This window comes from Ciconia boyciana, chromosome 1, assembly GCF_034638445.1.
Source record: "Ciconia boyciana chromosome 1, ASM3463844v1, whole genome shotgun sequence".
Lineage (NCBI taxonomy): Eukaryota > Metazoa > Chordata > Aves > Ciconiiformes > Ciconiidae > Ciconia > Ciconia boyciana.
Genome location: NC_132934.1, coordinates 14,087,601 through 14,106,260, shown reverse-complemented (window position 1 = coordinate 14,106,260; position 18,660 = coordinate 14,087,601). Strand labels below are relative to the sequence as shown.

At 36.6% G+C, this 18,660-nt stretch overlaps 1 protein-coding gene across 1 annotated transcript in view; it reads left to right on the top strand.

Annotated features, from left to right (window-relative positions):
- PTPN12 (protein tyrosine phosphatase non-receptor type 12) overlaps positions 1-17,245 on the top strand; it is an 85,450-nt gene extending 68,205 nt beyond the window's left edge. Inside the window, exons 13-18 of the mRNA XM_072858818.1 lie at positions 6,813-7,777; positions 11,319-11,396; positions 12,751-12,839; positions 13,835-13,865; positions 15,225-15,341; positions 15,941-17,245. Coding sequence (XP_072714919.1) covers positions 6,813-7,777; positions 11,319-11,396; positions 12,751-12,839; positions 13,835-13,865; positions 15,225-15,341; positions 15,941-16,002 — 1,342 coding nt within the window. The 3' untranslated portion in view covers positions 16,003-17,245. The remainder of the gene's footprint in view (positions 1-6,812; positions 7,778-11,318; positions 11,397-12,750; positions 12,840-13,834; positions 13,866-15,224; positions 15,342-15,940) is intronic.
- Positions 17,246-18,660: the final 1,415 nt, after the last annotated feature.

Genomic DNA, 18,660 nt, shown 5'->3' with positions numbered 1-18,660 from the left:
CAACATTAAAAAAAAATTCAAATAATATTATTCCTTGATTTTTACGAAGGTAAACAACTCATTAGTGCATACATCAGCACCTTATTCTAGAAATTGCTTGGCTTTGCAGTTTATGATCACTTCGTGTGAAAGTCACCTTGAACTTGCATCTATGTTAAATTTCTTTGGAGGACTAGAAAGCATTCTTTGTTAGACATGTTTAACTATTTTCAGGTTAAGGCAGGAAGAGGGCATAATTAAGTTTTTACTTCATTGTTAGATATAAGACTGTAAAGAACCGAAGTTTTAAATTTGCAATTTAGGACTGTACATGATTTTACATGACTGTACAATTGGAGCTTTTACTTCAAATCTCAAAGCAATGATTGGTACTTCAGAATTCAGAGGGAGCATCTTAATACCTTTAAGGAACAGTCCTTGAAATATTTGTGTGTTTAGTAGTTCATTCTAAAGTATTTGGAAAAAGAGGTTGGTTATTTTTATCAGGCTTGGTTACAGAAAATTCTTTATTTTCAAGTTCAAATGCAATTTGAAAGAAATGGAGAAACTGAGACAGAAACTCACAAAAAGCAAAGATGAGGTAACAACTCTTTTGTATGCAGTGTAATGAAGAGCTACGTGCTACTGTCTGAAGGAGAAAAGGTAAAATACTGTAGCAGTTTAACTTTTCTTCAGATTATGCTTGGACTTCAATTTAATGACATTAAAATACATTTCAAGGGTTATGTGTAATTCTGTTTAATTTCAAGCCCCACAGAGCCATCTCTTTGCATCTTCTGCAAAGCTAGGATAAAAACTGTTGATTGGTGTTCCTTGTTAGTTGGCACTCTCTGATTTATATGTCACAATTAAAAAAACCAAAAAGCATCATGTACCTAAATTTAATAAGAAAAAATTACTAGTTGGTTATTTTTAGTAATTCCTTATGCTTTTATATAAGTTATCTGTAGTATAGTTTGTGACCACTGAACTGCAGCTTTTCTTCCACATGGATGGCAGTGATTTAATGCTTAAGTAGAATAATGTGGTTGTCTAGCTTCAGCCTGCTTACATTGAGTTTAATTTTCCTATTTTAATTATGAGGGAGGATATAGAGCTTGGTATCTATTTTTGGTTGATCATAGCAGCTGCATTCCATGACCTCGGCATCACTGTCTCTTTTTATTTGAAAATAAAACCCTACAGTATGCTACATAGAATAACCATGGATGACCTAAGGGTGGTTTTTATTTTCTTTTGAACACTGGCCAAGTTTCATTTAAATCGGAACCCATGGTGCCCTGTTTTAATAATGAATAATAAATAAATAATAAAAAATAAGCTTTTCCATTAAGGCTAGAATGGCTTGGATTTTTAAAACATTCTAAAAATTTAGAATATATTGCAGAAAAAGCAAAAATAGTGTTGCCATTGCTTCATTTTGGTTTTGTTTTTTTTCCATGTGTACATTTTTGGTGGAAAGCTGTAGGAGGGCTCTTTTTTTGACAAATTATTGTACTTTTGACAAATTGTAATTATTTGTCATAACAAAAATTAATTATAAAGATTATTATTACCTAATGGATGGTTTACCTGTCAGCTGAGAAGCCATTAACTCTGAGGTCTTTGGCACTAAGGCACTGTGTCAGCTGCTCAGGTTGTGTGGCAATAAAAGCATATGAAAAAGCTTCCTTGATCACCTAGGGAAATTCCATATACAGTTATGTGTGAGGAATTGCCAAGGTAGTAGAATTACAAGATAATCGGCAGCAGTTGTATATGAAGAGACACTGTCAAGTCTGAGTTATGAGAAGGCTTTCTATTTTTTATCACAGAGTATGATTTTACAAATGTCCTTGAGAAATGCTTTTGCTATATATAAAAACAATGCAGGGTTAATTTAAAGGACTAATACATGAAAGCTGACTTCTCTTTCTCAAATGGTCTGGCATTCTTTGGTTCACTGACTTTTCTGTCTCAATATCCTTTTTCATCAGCTTTCTAATAGTTTCCTGGTAATTTAAATCAAGCTGTTTTTACTACACTGGCTCCTGTTGTTTGGAATAATATTAGTAGTTCATCTTCAGATCATTTTCTGCCTCTGGGGGGAGAAGTGTCTATAGAGCACAGCTGTTGGAGGAAGTGCCCAAAGAAAGCATTATGTAGCAGCCCAAAATGCCCAAGATTTTCTGGCAAGAGTTTAAGAAAAAGCAGTATACATATCTTAATATTTCTGCTTTGTAAAAAGAAACAAAAACATTATTTGCAATGCAGAACATGTGAAATAATAATACTATGATGTCAGTAAAATGGAAAAATTGTTACATATTCAGAGAAAACCAGGAAATCCTTGGTGGCATCTATTACCTTTAAAAAAAAAAATTACATCAGAGTGCTATTTGGGCATCTCATTTTCTGAGGATGGATATTCTTCAATATTAATACGGTAAAGAATAATTTTGATAGAGAATTTCTCATTTGATCACTGTAAGCTCTCATTTGAGAGTGAAGGAATGAAATTTAGCTTCAAATATAATGGGGAACATCTTAATAGCTCTGTTTAGCTGTCTACAAGGAAGATGATTAAACAACTTGTGGGTTGCTGACTTGTGCAGTATTTCCTTTATCATCAGTTCTATGCATACCTCTAAGGGGGCTGTTTGTATACATGTGGGGTTCTGCTTATGAGTGAATGAAATGGGAGGGTGATTTCATTAAACAGTAATCAGTGAAGAACTTCATGAATTTTTGACTGGTATTATGGGCCTATAATCTTGTCATATCTAGTTTAATGCTAATTTGCTTCTTTAGCTAATTGTAATGCTTAATGGTATGTCTGTACCAGATAAGAAATTAGTTTTGCATGTATGACTCTGAGTCAGAAAAATGAGGTCAATAAGGGAAAAACCTCATTTTCAGTAGGAGGATTTAGTGGAGATTACTGATGAGCATCACTGCTGGTAAAGGGGGCATGTAACCATTTATGCAAGTGAACTCCCTCCGTCCCTCTGTCCCTCTCTCTCCCCTTGTAATAGAGGAGAGAAATCCAAGGGAAATTATGCTGTCCTCCTTAGTGTGTATTAAGTTGGAGCAAGACTGATTCCCCCCCCCCCCCCCCCCCCCCTTGGCTTATCTTTACTAATTCAAGTAAACAACTTATTCTCAAGCTTGTTCATTTTTCAAGAACGTCTAAAGGCAAAACCATTCCCAAATTAATTTTGATTAAGTTGTTTGGATGTGCTTCGTATTCCTCCTATCTTAATGTAAAGCAAAACAGCCCTATACAAGCACAGGCTGGGGAGGAAGAGAAGGAATTTGAGGCCCAACCCTTTGTGACATGAGTCAGACAGGCAGAGAACGGAAGAAGGCACCTGGGAAAACTGCAGGGAGATCTAGGGTTTTCCAGATACAAAGATAGAGTAACTTGTAGAAGATCATTTGGAAGCTGGGGAGCTTGCAGGACTTCAATGGGTGGGGGCGTTCGTAAACTGAAAGTCCAAACAGTTCTCTCTAGTTTGGAATCTCTTGTATAAGGATTTTTGTTATCGATCCCATACTGCTATAGCTTTGTGCTAATAAAATCACAAGGATGAAACTCGTGCTGTAGTCTGTCCCGAGACACACATGCTTTCAGTATTGTCGAAGATTCAAGTGTGAGACAGTGGGGGTTTTTTTTGTTTTTTTTTGTTTTTTTTTTTACATAGGTTACAACAGTCTCAAGAATTTGCACTGGCTAAGTCCTTTTTAGGCCTTCCTTGCAAGTAGGGAAGCTAATAGTGTTGCTTTGATTTTTTTCTGATGTGACATGCAGACAAGTAATGGGAGCCTGTCTGATGCCTTTTACTCATGACTAGACAGTCAGGAATTCTTGTGCAGTTGTGTGGTCTTTAGTCCTATTCCCTATAACTCTTAAAAGCGAGCCCACTGTTGGCTTTATTCCAGCGTAACGGAAACAGCATGTTTGATACTTCACGCTTTTTTGTGTTTTACTTAAATAACGCCCTTGGGGAAGAGGAGGCAGTTCCATTTTGCAGCTGTCGGGGTTTTTTTATTTGTCCACTATCCTCCTCAGTAACCTTTTTGAAAATATGATCAAGATTTCTGAATCATTCTTACTTCCTCTCTTGCTGTCTGACAAAGATAGGTTGGCATATGTGAGCAGTATGAGAAGAAGCCTCACCATGGATTGCTAGGTAATTCAATACTGGAAGGATAAGGAGTGTAACTTGGTACTCTGCGTTATACTTATAAGCCTTTCTACTTGTTTTTTTTTAATTAATACTTTCTTATTCATGTTGACAGAGAAGGTGGAAAATTATTTGGCCCACAGAGCTATGTTATTAGCCCATGTTCTCTCAAGTAAAAAGGCTTTTTCACTTAATAGGAGCAATGAGAGGGAGATGGAGACTTGTCTTGGAAAGCCAAATGCCTTAATTAACAAGTGCAGGAGGCTGATGCTAGCTTTTGTCAGTCTTCAAAGTAGAGTGATTGATTTATCAAATTTGAGAATGTCTGTTGTAAATTATTTATGTTTTATGGTCAGCCAAGATGTGATATTAATAGCAAGCTTTTTCTTTGGTCTCATCTGTCCATGGCTCTAAACAGTCTTGTTAATGTTTTGGCGGTAGTGACAGCCTTTCTCTGTCTAGGTAGTTGTCTGATTAAAAAGGGTTTGAAAGACATGCCTCTTATTTCTGGTCAACTTACATGTGTGACTGAGTGTGATGATCCAGCTGAGACTTCTTGGAGCTCCCCTGCAGTTGCTGAAATTTTATTAGGCCTATGTTAGACTCCTGATTTCAAACTGAGCTTCCTCTTGTGAAAGATTTGTAGGAGCAAGACTGACAGTAGTAGAACTGGACATGTTCTGAATGTTCCAAGTTGAATGGCAACCTGTATTTGGATGCCAGACTTAACCTACAAGCTCTGAAGGTGTGGTTTCAGTATGTAGCTGATGGCTCATTATGAAATTTCTTTTTCTTCCACAGAATCTGTCAAGTCTCTAAAATACAAATACCTTTTCATTCTCATTCTTCATCTGAGTTAGTAATGTATGATTAACTACTAGTGCTATCATGGAAGTTCCATTTAAATAGCCTGAAAGCACAGGGCCTGGGGAATATCACCTGCATATCATCCTGCTGGTCCTTACAACATGAGTTATTACTGGCACACCTTCTTTGAGACCTGCCAGATATGCTGTGTTCTCCCAGGTTTTACACAAATGCAGCAGGAGAATAGTCACAGTGGTCTGTCATCTAGCAGGTAGTAAGAGTTTCTGCCTTTTTGGAAGCCTCTCCTTTCTGGCTTTTGGTGTGTAGCTTTGAATTCATTTGCAAATAAAAATCTATTTCACAAGAGTACTGTGAACACTCTCCTGAATAGATTCAGTTCTTCAGGATGTTGGATCGTGAAAGAAAGGTACAGTCCAAGGTCTACTGGTGACTCCATTTTCAAGGGAAGAGAATGTCCTGCTATAACCTTATCTCCAAGGGAAGGTTCCAAGTCTCCTGTTGTGGAGCTGGATTTGGGTGATTTATAGTGCCTCTAACATAGATTATCCCAAAAAACTAAAGGTATACAAGGATTTGGCTGACTCCTCCTGCTTGTTCAAGGTTATTCTGGTGCTGGGACTGCCTGAACTTGTCAGTAAAGACTGTGACCCTGGGAACTGTCTGTTCCCCTAACATGGGGGAATGGGAGCATCTGTCTTCTAAATATTGCTGTCTTGGACATTATGTGCTGGCCTGTATGGAGGGTTTATTTGCTTCCCCATGAAGGACATCTCTGCCAACAGCAGGAAGTGATCTGAGCTTTGTACATAAAAGGAGCTGGTCTCTCAGCTCAAGCATGTGGCCAAATCACACTCCTTTGCAAACCATAGTCCATTTTGCTTTGATTTATCTGCCTAGATTGAAAGTATTATTTCTTTAAATTATTTTGTTGTATTTCTGTTATTGTCACACATTTTTTTTGCATCTCAGTTATTACTCTGTTACTAGTCTTACATAATGAAAGGAAATATTTTTAAAGGCTCTGAATGAAAATGACTAATTCCTGTTTGTAGACAAGACCTTAGTCAGTTGTGCAAAATGTTTGTAGTCAAATATTCTGCATCTAATCTGGAAGCAAAGTGACCATAGGCTTGAGGAGCTTCTCCTTTTAAGTAGCGTAAGATGAACTGTAATAGTAAGTTTTGTGATCTCACTAATATGTACTGTAATTTGGATCATATATTCTACTGTGAATGGTTTTTATATAGTGTGCACCTCATGTCAGCTAAATTTGGTCTGCATCATTAGCCTTACAACTATGGAGAAACTATTAAATATACAAATATAAAAATAAAGTCTTCCTAGTTATGTGCAGAAAAATAAGGGAAGATATTTTGTATTAAGCAGGCTGTAAGGTGTTTTAAAGAAAATTTTCTTGGCTTTATTGAAAATTGAATTCCCTATGTCAAGTTCCTCTAAGCCACTTCTTAAGAAAGAAAAAGTACTGAAATCCTGCCACAAGAGGTCCTTTCTTACAGAGTCTTTGAAAAAAATGCTTCTGGGAAAGGATGTGGGCAATCTTTGAACTATCAATGAGGATTAGTTGTGGCCTGAATGCATGTCTTTGTGATATTCTGAAAGACGTTTTGAGTATATTGACTTAGTTCTTGCCTACCCCATTAGTCATGTTTTATAGCCATCATCTGTGTGCAGTGGAAGTGCTGCTTGCAGTTCACTATTGGTATGAAAGCATTACTATTGCAGAGATAGATGGATAGATACTGAAAATACTGTCAAAATACAGAAAACTTACACAATTGTGTTTTGGTTTTTTTGCAGTTGCCTTGTAGAAGGAGACGCTAAAGAAGAAATCTTGCAGCCTCCAGAGCCTCAGCCAGTACCACCAATCTTAACACCATCTCCCCCATCAGCTTATCCAACAGTCACTACTGTGTGGCAGGACAATGATAGATACCATCCAAAGCCAGTTTTGCACATGGTTTCATCAGAGCATTCAACAGACCTCAATGAGAATTATAATAAGTCAACAGAACATTCAGGGAAGAACGAACCCAGTGAACGTGCAGAGAAAAGGCTGGAGCGCAACTTAAGTTTTGAAATCAAGAAGGTACCTCTTCAGGAGGGACCACGAAGCTTTGATGGGAACTCCCTGTTGAACAGGGGACATGCAATTAAAATTAAGCCTGTGTCATCCTGTGTAATTGATAAGAGCTTTAAGCTACAGGAACAGATTTCAGGAGATTCATTTGTAGATGCTTCTCAAAACTCATGTATGGAATGCAGCGTACCACAGTCTACCATAGCCTTAATACCTTCACCAGAAAGTCTGCAGAGTCAGCAGGCTTCTGATACTCCACCAAGACCAGATCGTCTGCCTCTGACAGAAAAGGGACATGCCACGCGGTCACTGCATGGGCCTGAAAATGCACTGCGTACACCAGTGTCTGAAGACATGTCTTCAGACATCTTATGTCATGGTGTTAAAACTCTCTCTCTGGTATCAAACACCACAGTTGAACATCCTTCCACTGATAATGTTGATCATACTACTATTTCTGTTCGAGCACCCCTCTGTTTTACTAATCCTCTTCATTCAGATGATTCTGACACAGATGAGATGAACTTTGATGGAGCCATGAGCAAAAGCGCATCTAATGTTTCAACCGCAAGTGCCACAGTTTCTGCTGCCACTAATACTGAAAGCATTTCTACCAGAAAAGTATTGCCAATGTCTATTGCTAGGCAAGACTTATCAGCTGTAACATGTTCTGAAGATGGCAAAGGTAGGTTTCATTGTGGTTCAGAAGTGCTGTTCTTTAACTTGGGTGCATCTTTAGAGTTGGACAACATAAATTTCTTCACAATGCAATTTTCTAAATGTAAATTTAAAGAGCGTAGTATGGCAGCTTCAGAAGGGGTGCAACTCTTCTTCCCAGTTTTCATTTTGCATGTGAGCTATGTCTGTTACACTTGGTACTACAGACCTTGATAAGCTGCTTCAGAAGCCTTATTGTGAGGTATGAATGCATTCTTAATTGCAGGTTTCTGTGTTATTGGTTGGTGCATTTTTTTCTCCATGTCCGATTTCATGGAAGTGTCTATAATGCAGTTTTCAGCAGTTGAAGTATTTTAAACAGGCCTGTCCAAACACACATCAAATTCATGCTACTCGTTGATGTGCTGGCCCTAAAAATGTAGATGTAACGTCTTTCACTCTATCAGTCTTTGAAGTTGCTCATGACTTGGCTCCTGCATTTTAATAGCATTGTAAATATTTTGCCCTGCTTTCCTCCTTTGCCATACATGACCAGGGCAAGACAAAGTAATATTGCTGTTCATCTAAAAATGCAAGTTCTGCTTTAGTAGTGCTTTGAAAATTATTCAGTTGCTTTTAATCTTTTCCTGCTTTTTGGAATTTTTTGAGCAAGGGAAGTTTGCAAGACTGCTGCTGCAAATACTTACAACATCACTAATCAAAGGCAAAAGGGTCCTAAAATGTGCAGATTCAGATTTCACTCAGGCTGGCACACTTCGGTCAGATGGAGGATGTAGCTGGGAAGAACAAATTAGGCCTCGGCAACTGCCTGTGCAAAGTCCAACAAAGCGCGTAATAAGGCTGTGGAGCTGAAAGAAGAAAATGAGCTTCTGTATTTAGATCAGACTCTTGTGCTAGGAGCTCCTTACAGTGATGGCCTCGCTTCAGGAGTCTGTGCAGACTATGTGACTTTCTGAGGTGAAATGGGGCTCAGTGTGTGATGCAAGATGCAGAGCCAGCTGTATTGAAAATACTTGCTTTGTAAAGTATGTTTTCACCAGAAGTCATACATTTAGAAACGTGAAGTATTTTGCAGCTTTGAAAACAATCTGTTTCAATAGATTTTGTGATATTATGTATACACACAAATCAACACTTGCACATATGTGTATGCGTTTAACCCTGCGACACTTTAAAAATGCCCTGCATAGCAAAGACAAAGCCCTTTGTCATTGTTACTTCAACGTTTATACCAAGCAGTCCTCCTTGGATTTGTTTTTGGTAGATTTGCATGCTATAGTATTTTTCCAACACTGCTTTTAAGCCAGGCTTTTTTCCTTTTTTCTCAGGGCATTGTTTATCACTGTTTGAAAATAGTTACCTTTCTACACATCTCTTTATGTAGATGCTGTAAGAACATGCAAATAAAATAAGTGATATGTTATAAATACTATAAAGAATGGGATAAATGTCACTCAAGAATTTGTTTCATGTAACTGCATATCAGAAGCATCCTGAAATAACAGTACAGCCTTTGTGCTGCTGGTATGTTGCTTATTTCACAGGAATGGCTTAAAATATTTATATTATTTTTTTATAACTTATCTTTTGTTTTTGAGGGTGTATCTGTTCCCTTTTGTACAATAGTGAACACTTCCCATTTTATATTCTGGTTGCAGGTCTTGTAATCCATCTTGGACTCAAGAATATAGGGTTAGATCGCTTTGCACCAGTGGTCCTAAACCTTGTTTTATAGTGGCTTTTTCATTTTCATGTTTGTTCAGGACTCTTCTGTCTGAAGCTGGGCATGTACAATCATTAATGAAGCTTGCCTGTGAACTTAACAGCACCCTAGTTGCTTAACCATAACTGTTGGTGTGCGTGATCTTAAGGCATAATTGAATCCTCTTTTTAATTCAAATGAAGTGAAAAGTAGTTGTACCCTGAGGTTAAAAAAAAAAACAAAACAAAACAACCCCACAACAACAAAAAAAACCAAACTAAAACAAAACCCAAAAAACTCACTTTCAGTTAGTGCATATTCCATAATGTATTTATTTGCTGACTTTACAGAGACTGTTTCAATAAATGAAGGTTTTCTTACGCTGTATAGTAAACCTAACCTGAGATGGAGCAGGTCTCAGAGAAGTCACTTTGAACACAGTGGCTTGTAAAATGTGGTAGAGTTCTTGTCCCTGCTGCTGGCATGTTGGCAGGGCAAGCTTCATGGCTTCATTAGTTGAAACATGTCTTCGTCTTTTTGTGACTCTTGTGTAGAATACAGTTGTCAGATGAGACTTCTTATGGCAGCAGCTACTTTGAATTGTTTTAAACTTTTAATTTCTACTCCAAATTCCTTAGCAGGCAGGAGTGGGGCGCTTGCTGCCAGAGCAGCTTGTGTTAGTACACTCCTGAGAGGCACAGAGGGAATGGACTGGGGACACCATGTGTTACTGGCAACAACAGTAGCCATCTCCTCTGACTACTATTTACCCTTCTGGCTAGTAAACCTTGCACTAGACTGTTAACTAGTTTATATGGGTGGTGTGGGAACCAGCCTGGGTGGGCCCTGAGATGGACTTGGGAAGCAAAACTGAGACTTAGGGATTTAGAGAAGTGGTTAATGTGGAGCTTCCCTAGAACTTACTGTCACGTGATGCAGTCCTGAAAAGCAGTGTTCATGGAATCATAGAATGGTTTGGGTTGGAAGGGACCTTTAAAGGTCATCTAGTCCAACCCTCCTGCAATGGGCAGGGACATCTTCAACTACATCAGGTTGCTCAGAGCCCCATTCAACCTGACCTCGAATGTTTCCTTCAGCATTTCCAGGAATTGCTTAATATCCTTGCACCGTGCCATGTAGCTGTGCTGTATTGACTTCAGAAGTAAGTATAGTTAGAGCCACTTAAGGAAAAATAAAAATTGCTGCTCATCAGCACAGCTGAAGAGCGCATACATATGTTCAACAACCTTCTTACCATGGTTTGAGAGCTTCGTTAGTGGTTCAGTTAGTAGGCACCAACTGTGTATAGTTACCAGGATCTGCAGAAGAGTTCAAGAAGCCAATGTGTTGTAATGAGCTTAACTATCTCTTGTAGTGGCTGCAAATAGACGTGGAATGAACTGCAATTAAATTACAATAACTACTATGGTTACAGTTATTGGCACGTTACTTGTTCAAGAAGCAAATGATACCGCTCCAGTGCAGACTGTTAATTCTGCTTATATTCTGTTGCTGAAAGAATGAAGAAAAAGTATTCATTGGAGTTGCTGAGATGTTTTTCTCCAAATGATTTAGACTGAAAATGTATTCTACTTTTCTTTCTTCCATTATATACAAACTGGTTTTTAGCCCCTTAATGTGAAGATAGCGTTGTTAGCATGGAGTTGCTTCCAAGGCATTAGTATAGTAAAATAAAGTGGTTTCTAACATTTAGACCAAATTTTCCTTCTGCTTTAAATTTCATATGAAGTTCAGGATGATCTCATGTATCAAAAGATCAACTTCTAAAAAATCTAGGAGGAAAATGTGTGGTTTTTAACTTATTGAAATATCATATTTTATTTAGATGCTGATACTAGTGAAGATTCTTCTCCCCCGCTCCCAGAAAGAACACCAGAATCATTTGTATTAGCAAGTGAACAGAGTGAGTTTTTAATGTTTTGTGATAATTGGGGATAAAATGTGAAATGCATTTCAGTATTGTATTTGAATGCCCCTGCTTTTTGCTTAATCTTAAAGTCCTGGAGGAAATTGTCAAATGGAATGAAATCTAGCATGTGTAATGGCTTATTTCGAGGTTTAACTTCCACAAGCCCTTGAACACAGTCAAATTATTTCTCATTTTCTGACTAAGCATGCTGTTACATAATATTTAAGTATATTGGAGACTTCAGTATTGATTTTAGTGGAGCTGGTGTTCAATCTGAAGGGTGTGGAAATGAGATACAGTAGGGAAATGCAGTGCAGTTAGGAGATTCCTCAGCTGTTTTAGGTAGTTTCCTACTGCTCCCAAGTAGGGAATGGGAAAACACATGAACAGTGCTTATCTGATTCTCCTTTCCTGGGCAAAGGAAAGATTATGACATTTCATACTGCACTGCGTCTAGTGAACAAGCCCAGTTTATTTAAGTTTAACATAGTTTACTCTTTGCCTGTATCAAAAGGTTAACTGAAAAAGAAAACTGACACTTACAAGTTATGTGCTTATATCTTCATATTTCATTCATTAAGCCAGTAATGGCAGAATACAAAAAAGATTTATTGAAATGAAGTGATAAATTAGGTTGATGCTTGGTATCTTCCAAAAAAACCTAGTGTAATGTAGTTATTTATTGAGGCTCTTGTTTAGTGTCATTTTGTGAAACTTTCAAAAATTTTTGGCCAAAGTAGTTAGTATAGATATTTTCAGCATAAAAACATTGAAGTTTTGTAAATATGTCCCTTGAGCATCATAAGCATAGGTAGTTCAGAGTCTAAGTGATCCTTTTTTTGGATATTATGGACTTGCTTCTTTTCTGTGAGAACACAAGAAACAAAGCTGCTTTTCTTAAAAAAGAAAATTTTAAAAAATCTCTTTGGGACTGGAATCGCTAAAACCACTTCCATTTTGATTGTGGTTTTGCATGATGTCAGTAAATGACAGGTATGGCTGTCCTGACTCGTGTGTTTTCTTTATTTAGTATGTCTTTTTCAGATCTACTATTATTGCACAGCTGGTATAACAAAATTTTAAAAACATTGAAAAAGAAGCTAATTCTCTTGTTGGTTAGGAACCTCCAAATGAGGGAAATGAATGTCCACAATGCAAACACTGCAGTTTTGTGTTTTGAATTATGTTGTGGAGCCTTCCCTTATCTTGAAGGCTTTTCATGTAAAGAGAGTTTTTACAAGCATTTAATTTTTTTAAAAAGTTGCTTTATAGGACATTTCTAATGTTGTGTTCTAATGCTGCATCATGGAGAGAACTCGAGTGGTGAGTTTGATTTAATTTTTCCTAGGCACACCCTTGCTGAAGCCAGTTATGATTGCACAGTCTGAGTGGAGCATATTGCGTGATCAGCATCTCTCTGAACAAACAGTCTCTGCAGTAAGTATAGGAGAGAAGTCTGTACTAATCAGTCATTTCTAGTTCGGTTGGGAGCTACAACAAAAAGCAATGTACGTACTTTTTGTGAAAAGTTACAGCTGTTGATCATCTACAATTAGCCATTTTTTCCTTGGCCTGAGCTGCTGAACTGATGTGTTAAGAGCATCTTTTCTTTACAAGAAAACTATCTGGTTTTCTAAGTTCAGCAATACTTTTAAAAGTCATCCTTAATATACCTTAAATTATGTCTTTAAGAGTCTGAATATGCTGTTTTTATGGAGCTTGCTGTCTGCCCTTAATCGATCATGGGCTAATTCAAGCTGGAGAATTGCAGTCTCTAGTCTAACCTGCTGCATGAAGCAGGGACTTGGACCAGGCTGTTCAGGGCTTTATCCAATTGGATCTTGAAAACCTTCAGAGGTGGAGACTTCATATCCTCTGTGGGCAAGCTGTTTCACTGCCTGATAAAATTTTTCCTTATATCCATATTTATTTTAAACAAACCCTTTTCTGCCTGTCAGATTTCACTTTTCACATCAGTCTACTAGTTGCTCCAAGTCATCCAGTGTAAGCAGCTGGCAAAACTTCAAAAGCATAAAAATCCTCTTTACATTCATGCCTTTTTTTCATGCACCCCCAATACGCTTTACAGCCACCTTTACATGCCATGTAAAAATTTGATAAAGATAGATGTGAATTTTCAGGGACTGTAAATCTAGTATGGAAACTAAACTACCTAATTTTGCAAATAATTTGTAATGTGACAATTTTAACTTTTCATTAAATATTAAGTAAGGTTCTGATAGTAAATTCTTTATTAACTACTGTAGCATTTTTTGTCAGTGTTACAGCGAGTCAGAAATGTAGGAGCAAGTGGCTATTTCCACGGATGTTGTATATTTTTTGAAGATGTTTTCATCATCTTAAATTTCTCATGTTCTTTTAGTATTTTAGAAGCATTTTATAGAATTATTTTAAATATTTCTCATTAACAGGGTTTGAAAACAACTTCACCTGTACTACCCGGTAAGTGATGGAAAAGATTTTTATTTTTTTTTTAAATATGAAAAGGACTGTGTTTTCCACTTGTTAATCTGTCCAGTAACCCCATAAGAGTGGAAGGTTCAAGTAACCTAACCACTGGAACTTGTAAAGTGTTTTGGGAGTATCTTTATTAGAAGATTAGAAACTACCAGGGAGAAATTTTCCTCCTGGAAATTCACAAATATTTCATGATCTAACCTTGAAATAAATGTATACATATGATTACATCAAAAGCTACTTCCAACCCACAATGCTTTAATTTCATTGGCAAATCTCTAAAAATTACAGTAGTCTTGCAACAAGCCCATCTCTTACTTCAAAATACGTTTTTCCTACTGAACAAAAATTTGTCTGAATTTGGTTTTTGCTCTGAGGATATCTAAGTATGTTGTCAAAACACCGGCATTTCTGAAAAGGCCTGGTTTTAAAGCTTCTAAGGTTTTCTGAGGAAGCAAGTTACAAATCTAATTTAAAAAATAATGTTAAACTTTGGGTAAGCTAAAATAATGAAGACCAAAAATACTGGATTTAAATGCATGTTGTAATAACAATATTTTTTCAGCTTAATTAGAACCTTCCCACGTTATTGCAGTAGAAATTGTAAAAGTTGGTGAATTAATTTCTTTAATTTCTTAAAGACAGGAGTAAACCTGAAATAAGTCCAGCGGTGATGTGTTTATATATATGTATATGTATATATGTTGCATATTTACCAAAGTCTTAAAAAATTTTATTTTATGAAAAGGCTTCAGTAAGAAGTGTAGATCAGCTGATGTTTAACTTCACAGCAACCTGCTTCAGCTGTAAGCATATGTCTGCCATGTATCTTCTGTGTATGCTTGAATGGGCATGTACAGTCCATTTGGAGCTGCATGTTAAATACCTGTTAGATTTTTTTAGAATAAATCAGTTTTCAGAAATATTACAGATTTGCTGATAGGGTGATTATACAAGTAATGCAACACATAGTTACTTATGTAGTCTTAACCACCTTTAGTTTAGAAAGAACATGAACAGATGCATTTATATTGATGTATTAAATGGTCTGTGAGCTGTTGCTATAAATAGGTGCTACATGGGATTTTTAAATATCCATACAAAGTTTAAAAAAATAATAGTCCATATTTGGCGAAGAGGAATGTGTCACTGTCATTGAACATCTGCTTTATAAACAATTCTGAAGTATGTTTTTTAAGAAATAAGAAATTGGCTTTTAAATCTTTATTTTTGTAAAGAATATTTGATGCAAGTTGTGTTCTGGACTGAGCTGTACTTAAAATAGCATTCACACAGTGCTGACTAAATGAACGTTACTGTAAGGGAGGTGTGTGTGTTTTCCAGATCGTCCTGAAAGAAGCAACAAAACACCAACTGACGTTTTACCTCAGATTTCTTTTTCTGGTTCCACTGATACAAGAGGTCAAATTTCAGAATTTCCTGCAGAAGTAACAGATACTGGTAATTACAATTCATTCAAAACATAATCACTAGATAATTTAAACAGAAGATTCATTAACAGTACTAGTTTGGATAGCTGCTACTACTGTCTCCCTCCAACTCACTGAGGTGCAGAACCCAGACAAGTAAGCCTGCCTTGTCTCTTCAGCATTGCTGAGTTTTTCCCAGAATGAGCAATTCAGTCATTCTTCACTTTGTTTTTTAGAATGTACGAAATACAGAATTAGTCAAATGGGATATAATTTCTGTAGAGCACTGAAAACTTTCAAAAATAATACCTGAGAAAACTGCTTTGGTACATAGAGAAGGAAAAAAATAAATGATAACAAAGACTGTAATACTGTATTTACTGAGAAGTACTTGCCAAGTGAGGTTTAAATAGTGAACTATAATTACATACAAATTCTTCATGTTTGTATTTCCTATGGCCATAGTGCATTTAGAACTCCTAATACCACAAAGTTGTTTTCCAGCCCTGAGAATAAACCTCTTCCATAAGAGCTGGAGCATGTCTTACAGTGATCCTTCTGACTGCTGCCAACATTTGTGGACTGCGTTGTCTGAGGGGACTGAAGTATTAAATACATTTCTTTCCTTAGGTTTTGGTAACCGTTGTGGAAAGCCCAGAGGACCAAGAGACCCACCTTCAGAATGGACATGATCCAAGAACCAATGGACATACTATCCATAAATTATACTGGAAAACTCAAGTGCCACCGAGAACTAGAAAAATAGTATTCCACTTTTTTGGGGGGCGACTAACACAGAGCAGTGTAGATCTAACTACCAAATGGTACACTCTTACAGTACATCCCATGCAAAACCTTAAACATTGTTCACAACAGTGGATTCCAGTATTACAACTTAACTTTTTGCTGGGGCCATCTACCTGCCTTATTACACTTAGGAGAAAGTATTACATATGATTTATTTTGTAACTTCAAGTATTATTGCCTTAATGTCTTTTAACCCTGTTACACGCTGCTTGTAGACATATGTTAATATAGTAATACTTTTGACAGATTGTGTTTATGGACTACTTTTTGCTAATGTTTGATTACCATGTATGCATTATTTTGTATATGTACAGGGCAAGTAAGTATATAATTTGATAAAGTTGCAATCATAAAATATTAACAGAAGATGTAAGAAATCTCTGCATGATCTAAATTTTTGTGTACCTTATTTGTAAATTATTTGCCCTGAAGTTTTAGAAAATAGTTTCTGGGGTTTTTTACAAAAATTGCTGGACACACACAGCCAGAATTGCAGGTTAGCAGAGATAAAGATTGTAATACATTTTGTAAATTGTAAGCAAAAGGTTATTTTTATATTATATACTGTTTAATTGTCAGACCTAATTTGTTCTGGTTTTCATCTAGTCATGGAGATTCAGTAAGTGCCTTGGAACAGTATTGAATTCTCTTAGCCTGTGTATGTTACTTCAGTGTTTTGAGTTCATCTGGAATTAGATTATAAAAAATATTTGTACATTTCTAGTATATTTGACCTGCCAGTAAAAGAGAAACCATTCTACGTAATCAACACTCCTTAGTTTTCATTTTAATGTTTCATCAGTTGCAATCTTTAGAAAATTCATCTCTATGAACTTGCTGTATAATAGGGTTTTACAGTTTTAATATGGCATGTTTCTAATTTGGGAAAACCAGAACACACTGGTAAAAGGACTGTTTAAATACCACTGTCTTCTCTTACAAATGGTAAATACTGTTTTTGTTGTTCAGCGACTGTATGTTAAGAAAGCAACTTATATGAAGGTTCACATAGAGCCCTTGCAGCTACACTGTATCTTGGCAGTATATTATGTCAAGAGTTAATCCTTATAAGGATTCCTTAAACTTTTCTGTAATACAATCTTTAAATTAAAGAAAGTCAAAATCTCACTATGGGTGTTTTTACTCTTAGGAAAAAAACTGTATTCAGAAGCAAACTAAAATAGAGTGCAGAATGGCAGTCTGGCTTAGCTTATAGATCTCGTACTTGAACAAAATAGTGACCCTCAGGACTTTAATTTTAGTAACTACTTTAAAAGCTAGCAATAATGCTAGAGAAGTGAAGAAGAAAGTTAGGAGGAAAAACGGTAATGAAACTATCTACTAATCTGAACTTTGGCCATGGAAACATTAGGTCTAATTTACTACTTGTACCTTTAGGGCCTGTCTGCTAAAAGAGAGCTAATGCCCAGATAGCAGCCCTATTATAACTTCCAAAAGGTACATAACTTGCAATTACTGTCTTTGACTGTGGATTAATCACCATGCATTTGGTACACATGACAGACTGCCTAGCTGGGGAGCTCTTTCAAAGAACTGTGTGCACTATAAATACTTACCTTAACTTCCCATGGATACAGTTTTGCAATTATTCGTTTAAAAATAAATAATTCGGCGATATATGCCATTTGGGATAACCTATATCAGCTAGATTCCTGCTTTGTAAACCGTTCAGACAGCTGGAATGTCTTGCAGTTGGGAGAACAAAGTTGGCCTGAACTTTGTTCCCCTTCCCCTGCATTGAAGATGATTAGCTTGGACTTTCACTGTTAGGGACCTCCTGCAGTTTTGTAATGCACGATGGGCTGTCATTACCACTGGACAGTCCAAATCATTGTAACTTTTTGAAATAACTGTTAAATAAGAAATTTTCCAAATATGTTTTCGGTATACTTTTTAAGGATCATTTTCATATTTCTCTACCAAGAAAACATAGGACTGTGCAGATTGTAGATTTTCCACTTTCCGTGTTTGAATTTCACTTAGAGCAAAGGCTGACAAAAATCTGTGTACTATATACAGGCCATCTGGTAATGTTTAATTAAAGTACATCTAGGTTCATATTTTTCCCTTAATTTGCATGGATTTGGATAGTATTCGAGACTGAGTTCATCACAGAAACTTCTCAGCCTTTCTTTGCTTTAGCAATATGAAACTGCAGTTGTCCTGCATGGATTTCTGTATCCTTTGACAGACCTGTTTTACAGCTCACTGTTGCCTGCTTACGTTCATCTAAGTTTTATATTTTCACCTATTTTATTTCAGGTAAACTGACAGTTTTAAGTGCAAGGCAAAACCTGCCCAATGTCATTACTTTCTGTATCCACACTTGTGGGTGGTACAGAGATAAGCGCAGGGCTGGGTGCTGTATGCTGGATAGTTTCACATCATAACTTTGAAATGTTATCCAGTCTAATAGCCGCCTCAAAAACCAAGATCTTTCTTTGTGGTTTATTTGAAATTGCATCTGAAGGGGTTTAGAATATTATGCTAATTTGCAAATTATCACTGAATACAGATCTAGA